At 41.3% G+C, this 10,176-nt stretch overlaps 1 protein-coding gene across 9 annotated transcripts in view; it reads right to left on the bottom strand.

Annotated features, from left to right (window-relative positions):
- Positions 1-4,351: 4,351 nt before the first annotated feature.
- Positions 4,352-10,176, bottom strand: part of atxn2 (ataxin 2) — a 29,196-nt gene continuing 23,371 nt past the window's right edge. For 3 of the 9 annotated variants that reach the window (XM_018752949.1, XM_018752956.1, XM_018752954.1), the window contains 11 exons: positions 9,621-10,012; positions 9,451-9,517; positions 9,169-9,315; positions 8,728-8,745; positions 8,168-8,240; positions 7,656-7,849; positions 7,106-7,232; positions 6,884-7,026; positions 5,688-5,894; positions 5,125-5,299; positions 4,353-4,781 (listed from right to left, as the gene is read on the bottom strand). In XM_018752949.1, the coding sequence (XP_018608465.1) occupies positions 4,741-4,781; positions 5,125-5,299; positions 5,688-5,894; positions 6,884-7,026; positions 7,106-7,232; positions 7,656-7,849; positions 8,168-8,240; positions 8,728-8,745; positions 9,169-9,315; positions 9,451-9,517; positions 9,621-10,012 (1,584 nt within the window). In that variant the 3' untranslated portion in view covers positions 4,353-4,740. Of the gene's footprint in view, positions 4,851-5,124; positions 5,300-5,687; positions 5,895-6,883; positions 7,027-7,105; positions 7,233-7,655; positions 7,850-8,167; positions 8,241-8,727; positions 8,746-9,168; positions 9,316-9,450; positions 9,518-9,620; positions 10,013-10,176 lie in introns of all 9 variants that reach the window. The other 6 variants (XM_018752951.1, XM_018752958.2, XM_018752957.1 and 3 more) reach the window with 5 other exon arrangements.

Genomic DNA, 10,176 nt, shown 5'->3' with positions numbered 1-10,176 from the left:
TCGGGGGGGTGGTGCAGTGGGTCTGACCAGGTCCTGCTCTCTGGTGGGTCTGGGGTTCAAGTCCCTGCTTGGGTGCCTTGTGACGGACTGGCGTCCTGTCCTTGGTGTGTCCCTTCCGCCTCCAGCCCTATGCCCTATGTTGCCGGGTTAGGCTCCGGCTCGCCGTGACCCTGCTTGGGACAAGCGGCTTCAAACAGTGTGTGTGTGTGTGTGTGTGTGTGTGTGTGTGTGTGTGTGTGTGTGTGTGTGTGTGTTTGGTGTCAAACCTCAGGGGTGATTATGGAACTTTGTGCAATATCTGCATCAGTCCCTGCAAATGGGAACTTAGAACCTTCTAAAATCTGAAAAATAATTTAGATGTTTTACGACTTAAATTTTCTTTGTATATAAAAAATATTAGAGCATTTTTACATATTGCAACTGTATTTGTGTATTACTACCTCATTTGCAGTGTTTTAGTATGGACAGGAATTTTTTGTGAAGAACAACATACTTTTGGAATTCTGAGTTATCAAAATATTTGCATTTGGAGCTTTCTACAGCCATTTAAAGAACTGCACTGGTGCCCTGCAATAGTATTCATGGGCTGTTCATACAAGATTGTGAAACAGCATGTAATATGTGGACCAACTTTTTTTTTAATTATTAAACTTTCCAGTTCTTCGTAACTTTTGTAAAATTTGCGCATCAGCAGGAAAATGTGTCCTTTGAGGGCAAATATGCTCATATACCCACATGCGAAACGGATCAAAATAAGTAATTACACAGGATTACATAATGGTAGTAGTAATTACACATTTGTTTTGCCTTTTTTTCTCCATGAGAATGTTGAAGTAGATGTTATTTGTCTGAATTCTGTCACTTAAGCATTTTTCATTTCCTCATATTTACCTCTATGTAACTATCAATGTGCATTTGATGTTTCTCAGGTTGAAGCATTAAAACAGAAGTACCATTCATTTTTGTGGAACCAGCAATTTTCTACTTCTTCACATGTCCGTACATTGAATGTGTATCTATACTGTTAACTGTTTTATATGTATGAAAAGCACTGTAAATCACTTGTGCCCCTTGCAAGTTTAAAAATTTTTTACCAAAAGTTTGTCCTGTTAAGAAGCCTTGCGAAAGTATTAGTTCTATGAAAATATTAAATTGTATATACATTTATTTTTAAAGAAATTAACTGTATTTTTTAAGCTACCAAATAAAAGCTACAGTAAGACATTTGTCACAGTTACAGCTGTAGCTGTGTGTATTTATTTCAATTATTTCAATTTCTTTGTATATTTAAAGTAGGACACTGCCCCCTTGTGGAAAACGAAACTGAAGTGCAATATCTTTGTGCTGTGACACTTCCTCAAGCCAGGTTTTATCCGCACACATACTTTATGAAGTCAGTAATTCCAATCCATTATATATGATTTTTTTTTCCATTTTTTTCTTACCAAGTGTGATTTGAAAGGTTTTTTTTGCAGTAAACAAAAGTTTCATGTTGAATTTTAACACTCCTCAAAGTGATGCCCTAAATATGGCAAGGTCTTCCACTTACAGTTACTAATTTAGCAGATGCTTTTCCCCAAATTGATGTATATCTCAGAGGGGGGGGGGGAAACCATGCATTACATCAACAGGAGAGATTTGGATGTAGACATGATTCTAGAATAGTCATTTGTCACATTCCACTACATGAATCTTTAGGCTATATGGCATACAAATAGCTGCATAAAAGTTTCATTACCTATTCACATAATGTTTTAACCCCTTAACACACCATACTGTGTGCCATTAATGGAAAAATAACATGCATCATGAGATGTAAATGAGACTTTCACGTAGAAGAAACAGTTGCAAATTGCAGGTTTTCAGGCTTGTATCCGAGTTGGTCTGAGTCATTTGTCATCACAGTGATGATTTATGGAATGGAGATGCACAAGCTGATTCGGGGTGGGGCGTGCACAGAAATGGAAGACCAATTGGTTACATGATTGAGTTGGAGTAACATGGCTGTTGAAACCAGTCATGTGGACATAGTCTCAGGATATGGCATTCCTGATCCAAGCAGTGTATAAAGTGTGACCCATAAAGCTTATTGGCCAACTGGTAGCACAGTGGTTAAAGCTGCTGTTCAAATCACCTACTACATTAACATCCTTGAGTGTTACTATAAACTGGTAAATAGTTGTAGGTAGGTAAATCAATCAGAAGTGTCAGCTAGATGAATAGATGCAAATATAAAGCTGGGCAGAAGTTCTTTATTGTAGTCATTAAGTGTGAAGAGAGCAACACAGGTGCATGTCCCCAGGAGTGCCAAATGAGATCTGCTAGTACTGTACTAGCAACAAGCAGATGCTCAAGGTGGGGACCTTAAAAATATAAAAATTATGCAGCAAAGCAATGTGTAGTATTTGTGAAACAGAAGAATCATTACCAAATCAGGGCTTAAGAAGGCAACTTGGCTTTTATCACTCAGATATTATGTTGCAAGACACTTCCGAGCATATCATTTTACTGTTCCCTGTGAACAACAGATGAAAGATACCTATGAAAGAAAGATCAGGGACTTTGCTGCAATATCTTCCCGTAGAGCCTATAGTATGTTTGGTCAGCCAAAGTTGCAACTAAAGCTGCAAAAATGTAGATGGCTGTGGATCAGGAGAGGTCAGCAATGTGTTCAAATAGGCACTACCTGAATACAGGTTGGGGTCTGAGTAACGCTGACTGGATTGGCTGGGAGAAAGTCTGAAATCCAGACCCAAAATACTAAGTGACCTGAGATTACATCACTGATGATGTGTTCAGGTGGATCACAAGATGGGAACTACAGACTTCAAGCTGTCTACAACCTTCCCCTAGATGCAAGTGCTATGTCTCTGTACAGGTTTTCAGCGTATTTTGTTATACCTTTCTGTGTTTATTTTTGCTCCCTGTACAGATCTGTTGCCCATCATCAGTCCTGTTGTCAGTTCCTTCATTTGGACCAATCATTTCCAGACTCCACCCTCTTAAAAACCTCACTGTTTCCCAAGAAACTCAGACTTCTGTCATATGGTGCTTGTGTTTTGTTTATTGGCTTTCTTGCTTTGTGTTTTAGTCTGTCTTTGGTTTGTTATGATTTGTCTACTGACTTAGTGTTACCTTGGGTAAAACATGGACAGTTAAGCACATCACATGACATACATATCCAGTAAACAGATTTCAGCTATTAGGGGAGAGGTGGTTTTTAGTAGAAAGAGCAGGTTAGTTATGCCATCCTCGATGCTGAAGACCCTTTTGTTTCATTTCACAGCTAGGATAGTCTTCTAGCTTGAGTTAGGTTGTTTTTCCTAAGTTCTCTGCGTTGGCACAGTTCCTTTTCCCCTGAACACTGTCTTTGTATTCTGTATATACAGCCGAATATCTGCACCTATCCACGCAGTAAAAGACTTGCACTTAAGCACTTCCTAGTTGTACATGTGTTGGCTGGCCCCTTGTCACCACTCACCTGATCTCACGTTCTAGCCACCCCAAGACACCTGAGGTTGTAACAAACATGAATTGGCATAAGAACTGGTATGGAAGGAATTTCAGTGTATAAAACATACATTATAGCAATTCTAAATAAAGAAGGGTTTTCCTTTTTCTGGTGTGGGGGGGACAAAAAAGTGAAACAAATTTATGTTATTACATTTTATGTTAAAGTGAACTGTGTTCATTATGCATCATATCATGGATAAAGTTAAATTACACATTTTGAAATACTGTGGCAGACTAAGCATACAAGGACCGGGGTGTGACCAGACATGAACCAATAGACTTGCAGAGTATTTCACTACAAACACAGAACAAAGACAAAAGTGGACCTTCTGGTAGCAACTGCACCAACAGCAGTTCCAAGTGCAACTGCTGCTGTTCTCCCACACTCCATTAAATAGCATCATTAAGAGATGCTTCACGTGCCATATTTACTTTGGGGTATTTTAATTCACTTTGCAAATCTGGGGCTTACTGTAATGTGAAATTTATTTTTAAAAAAAACCATATATTGCCATTTTCCTGCAGTTCCACTGAAACTGTTCCAGTCATTAGACCTCAAAGGATGGGGCAGGTCCAACAATTGCACAGTGTTCTGATTCCTAACCCTGACAGTACCAGGGCAATGACTGCATCTGTTCTTCAGTAAACATCCCCTCAAGTAATCCACATATTTTCGGGTGTTTCCATCTTAATCTGGAACCCTCTGAAAGGTACTGTAGAGAGAAAAATGGTTTATAAAAAAAAAGGTTTCAAGCAGCCAGTGGTACAGTTTTTAAAATTTTTATTAATTTTTTTTTTTTTTTTAAATTACATTATCTACAAAGTAAAAGTTATTTTAACTTAGTTACATAACTTTCAGGAGAAGCGTCACCTCCACAATGATTTCATAAATAGTCCAACTTTTTGCCAAACAGGTTAATTTTACAGACATTTGTTTAGTTTCAAGTTTGGTGAGAAGAAATGAGCCTTTACCCAAATTGAATGTAGCAGTAGCAGCAACATTGTTAATACTTTATGCTGGAAGTTTTATTAGGTTACAAAGTGCAGATGAAAGTTCCAGTTATCAGCTAGCTGAATAGAGTTAGGGTTCAGGAAGCTGAATGTAACACCACTTTAGAGGTACTCCTGTACTCCTTTGTAACAAATAGATCCAATCATTTGTTCATTGCAAATTGATCGCCTTAGCATTCCTATCCATTGGCACATGAAAGCAAAAGTGTAGCCTTGTCAGAGAACATGTGTCTCATTGCAGGGATCTGGGAAACGGCCTGGAAGGAAAGAAGAGGACGTAGTAGTCTTCAATGGACCCTACAATTGCTGTTGATGGTGGGGCTGCACTGCAAAGTTAAGGTGGGGGGGGATTACACTTCACCAAAATAACCTCCAAAATACATTTAAGAAACTCATGACACAAATGCCTCTTATTGGTATTTGTCACTTCCACAGGAATCACAGAAGTTTCACTGAGCTTTAATTTCAGTTTTTCTTTTTTTAACTGAGCTAACATAGCTGAAGGGAGGCATTTAAAACTGAAAAATATGTCAACAGATGAAGTGACACAGGTGTATTTGAAACAATTGCATGGTACTCATTCAGTTCCTTGTGTTATACCTGAGGGGTGTGCCATATAAGAGAAGTGCGCTGTGGAAGACACAGGGATGGGGGGCAGGGCACTCTGCGGCAGGGAATGCTGGGGACCTCCCGGTGGCTGTGTCGCCATCAGCATCATAGGAGGGTGAGATGGAGTCGTGTGGTGGGAGGGCACCACTCCAGATTGCAAGTGAGCCTTGGCAGTAAACAACACACTTTTACACACAGCCAATTTTCATTTCAGGTAAACTATAGTTGTTCCAAAAATCATTGGACAACATGTTAGTATAATAAATAATATTCTATAAAGAGAGCTTTTTTCTAAACAGCATTATAAAAATCAATTCGCAGCACGGGGTGCTAGTATGACGGCTGGCTGGCCTCCTCAAGTCTTGCAAGTAATTGTTCAGCAGCAAATAGTTACAGAGATCTTGTTTAGATTTTAATAAGAGAAAGCAGCATATTACAGCAGTTTGCAGTTTAATATACAGGTGACTCCACAAAGCATGCAGTCCAGGATAACTGTGCCCAAGGCTGGGCAAGGGTCCACGACAGGATGATTGCTGTGGAAGGCGACAGCTCACCTGCTGCACATGGGCCATATGTGAGGGGTTGTAGCCATGCTGCACCTGCTGGGTATGGATGTAAACAGCCTGCTGGGCTGAAGGGAAGCTGGCCTGTGTGGACTGAGTGTTGGGTCCAGGGTTCATGGACGGCGGAGTGGGGGTCAGTGCCGAGTACATCTGCTGTTGCGAAGGGGTGCCCAGGTGCAGGGCCTGGGCTGCCTGATGCTGGGCATGTTGTGAGAACAGGAAATGCACCTGAAGGCACACCCTCAACAGTGGTAGCTCATGCAACAGAACCTGGCCGCATTCTCACTTTGACAAATTGAACAGTATATTTTAAATCTGAAGTGTTCAATCTTCGAGGAAAAAAAGTACTGGTTTCTGCAGCAATGAGAAATTGTGTTTAATCTTGCCTCCTGCTACTACTGCATTCAGCTCACTGTGCAACATGAATATACATACTTGCCAGTAAAGAAATACCCAAATATGAACATCATTTGCTTTGTCTACATTTGCCATTGTACCTGCATGCTCATACACCTAGTGTTTTGCTTTGCGTAATCCAGCAACGTGGATTATTTCAAGCCTAACATGCGCCACCAAGTGTCCTACAGGCAGAGTTTCTAGTGCTGCTGCAAACAGGAAGAGCCACAGCATTATGCTATGAAAATGCAAAGTGTGAATCCATTTCATACATGTAATGTTGCTCCTTCACTCAGTTCTACTGTAAATGCCTCTGTTGAGTGAATAAAATTAAATACACTGAAACATCCACAGCCATCCCCACAAAAACTGATTATTCTACTCTATTGTTATGTGATTGTTATTGTTACAATGTTACTAAAAATAATACAATTAATAGATAATGTACCATGCTTCAAACATGAACAGTTTCAAACAAGTTACAGCATCTTCCCAGGAAGTAAAATTCTGAAAAATAAAATTTACATTTTGTTTTGAATATTTATACTTTTGTAGTACTTACAGATGACATCTGGCACCAGAAATTAATTTTTGTAATTTGTGGTCCATATTAACCATTATCTCTTTGGAGAATTATTTCTTTGGAGAAAAATAGGACCAGTTTGTGTCGCTTTGATACAGAACTCAATTCTGGTCAATATTACTATGATATTGCAAGGTTACTGCATACTGCTGTGAGGAAGAAAGACGCTGTTCTGTTTGGGAAGTGAAGCCTGGCCACAAAGGCTTACCTGCACAGGACTGGGGGCCGGGTGACTCCCTGCGTGCTGGCCCTGCTGCTGCTGGCCAGTGGGAGTTGCTGATGGTTGAGGGTGCTGGGCATGCAGTGTGGCACTCGGGTGGCTGTAGGACTGAGGGATAGGCCCAGGTGACACTGTAATAGAGGAGCATGGTGATCACCAGTCACACACTAGGCAGAAGTTTGGACACTGACAGGGCAGGAGGGCACTTACCGTACATAGCATGCGTCTGCTCTGCGTACTGGGTAGTGGATGAGGACACCAGGCTGGGCTGGCCATGGGTGGGTGGAGCCATCATTCTGGCACTTCCCTGCATCACAGAGCTAAACACATGCTGTGCCTGAAGGACAGGGAGACACAGTGGAAAGACAGAATCATGACAATCTATCAGCTGTAGACCTACTCAAACTGGGACATCCAAGCGCACAAGTTCATCCAAAAACAATGTTTGTGAGTGATGTATCCTGTAGTAATGATTAACATAAGTGCATATAAACATTTAATGCCTTTACCCTGATCTTTGCATTACCACAACTTTATCGAGATTAGTTACAAAAGGCCTTCATTGTTAAACGGATGAATTCAGTTAAATTCTTGTGTCACCAACTGTTTATTGTAGGTATGCTGAAGCTGTTGTGCCAGTACAGGACAGTCATGCTGGCAAGTATCTGACAGTGCTGCCATACTGTGGACTGTTCATATAGCAAGTTGTCACACACAACAGGCTGTAACGAAGACAGGTGTGCAACATGGCACATCATACCTGGGACTGGTAGTGGGGCATCTGCTGTACTAAGGTCTGGCTGGTGAACTGCTGCGGACTGCAGGTAAAATATTGTGCCGAGTAGGCTGGGCTGGAGGCGACAATGGATGGCCCAGTGGCACTAGCTGGGTGCATCATAGTCGGTGTACCTTGTGAGTGGTGCTGGTCCTGTCTTTGCTGGGGCATGCTAGGTACTGTGGTAAAATCAAAGCAACAGGCACCTCTTTTAGCTTCACTTCCTCTACAGCTTCCATCACTGGAGCAGAACATTTCCATCATCCATCCCATATTCTAGATGAGGGGACAGCATTTCAGGAATTGAAACCTACAGTTACAGTGATCAGCTCACATGTACACCTAAAGTCTCAGGTAACCGACAGGCAACTGCCAACAGAGACAAGTACTGGCCAGGCATATTCTAACCATGGTCCCCTGGTTCGAGAGAGACCAACTGAACAGTATTACATAGAGGAGCAGTAACTAAGTCTAGAAAGTACAGCCAGCATTCTCACCTTTACCTGCTCTATAGGGCTTAGTCTGGCTCACAGTCATGTGTGGCACCTGGACGTGGTACATAGCTGGAGGCTGACAGCATATATGAAAGAGAGAAGGGGGATTCAGGATAGGAAGCTGGCATTTGCACATTTTTTTTGTGTGAGAGCCCAACAAAGGTGACAACTCAGGCATAGAGAGACCTTCTCAGGTTCTTTGATGACCTCAGACAAATCCATAGGGTCCATGAAACCAGACATATCATTCTCCATTTCATTTCTCCATTTATGAAACATGCAGGTAGGGTTCAACATTCATATTTGGTCCATGAAAAGCTATCATAAGAACTAAAACAGAAAAAAATCGTATTGCAAAAGATGAATTTTAGGAGCTTCCCTTTGCAATAAACTAATAAAGCCATAAAATAGCATTGAGAACAAACACAATTACATCTGTGGTGATAATTATAACCAAGTGCAATAAGAAATAGGCAAACCAACATCTGATGGAAAAATAACAAGCAAACAAAATTTTTTTTTATTTATGAATGAATAAATAAATATTTTAGAATTCCACAAACCTTCCAGATAATGCTTTTCTAATGAGGAGAGAGAGGAAAAGGAGAAAAGAAAAGAACCATACTTTAGTTTTGTTTTACACTGAGTATTTCAACAGTGACCGATGTTGGACCACCAATTATTTCTTACGCAACTTTGTCAATTTTCCCATTAAAAAAACAGGATCAAGAAAATTACCTTGTAATACACCTTAGTTTAGTTAGTATGTCTTAAAAGCAACTCAATAATACTATCCTGTAAAGCTGCAATACAAATTCGTGTTTGGAGGAACAAAGATTCTTGCATACCCTCACTGAACAGAAGAGCAATTTGAACAGATGGACAGACAGAGACAGCTATTTAAATACTGTTGCCCATAATATTTGGTGTCAGAACTCCAACTTCCTTGAGCTTCTACAAACTGATGCAGAGCCATTATTAAATGAAAAGGAGGGTCCACTCACTTGGACTCCTGGGCTAACTGGTGTCAACGGGTACATCTGAGGGAAGCACACGGTTTGACTGTATACCGTGGGTGGCTGCGGCACCACAACAGAAGGGCTGGGCTGACCCTGAGGTCTCGGTGGTGTTGGGGTGGTGGCTGGCTTAGGCTGTATGACACAAAATTCATAACTGAACAGCTGGGCCTCATTTCACATCATTAAGAACACTACTATAAAACTACTACTTCAACATGTCTTCTGCCATAGAAAGCAGACACCACAGCACCATACCAAAGAACTCACCTGTGTACAGAAAGTTCTTGGGTTGAATTCCTTGGCATTGGGATTAAGAGTTGACTTCCTCACTTGTCTGGTGAACAGGAAGAAAAATCATTAAAATTTAAATGCATTTAAAGGCCCTCCAATGCACCATTTAATGAAGCTCTTGTAACCGCCTCTTTTGCTGAACTCACTCTTGGACAGAATCTTTCTTCTCCTCTTTGTCTTCCTGTCCATCGAGCTTGCTACCAGGACCAGTGGTTTGGACACCTTGTGATGTGACTTCAGGTCCTCGCTTGTACTCAGGTGCAGGGCAAAGAACGGAGGCTGGCGAAGCAGAGGAGCTGGGACTACTGGGGCTGCTGCTGCTCCCAGGGCTGATGCTGGTGTTGGGTGTGGCCGTGGACATGGTAGGGGCTGGGGGAGGTGGAGCGATTTTGTCACCAGTGGATGCCTCATGGCTTGCCTTGGGAACAGGCTCTACTCCCTTATCAAGTAGAAACTCTTTGGATTTTTCCACTGGGTCCCGTGGTTGCTTGCTCATCACTGGGTCAAAGAGAGGGTCAGGAGTGGAACTTGGATGCAGCTGTAAAACAGAAGACATCTTTCATCAGGCAAAGGATGCCAAGAGGACACAAAACATACAACATGGCCGTTTACTTGTTATGGTCAAGCTGAAGGTAATTAAACAACCATGGCAGAGTATGGGAGAGTGAAGGTGCTTCTTTTATTAATAAAAAAATAAAAAAT

The sequence above is a fragment of the Scleropages formosus genome, chromosome 1 (genome assembly GCF_900964775.1).
Source record: "Scleropages formosus chromosome 1, fSclFor1.1, whole genome shotgun sequence".
NCBI classification, from domain to species: Eukaryota; Metazoa; Chordata; class Actinopteri; order Osteoglossiformes; family Osteoglossidae; genus Scleropages; species Scleropages formosus.
Note: the sequence above shows the minus strand (reverse complement) of the source record. Positions and strands in the feature narration are given on the sequence as shown.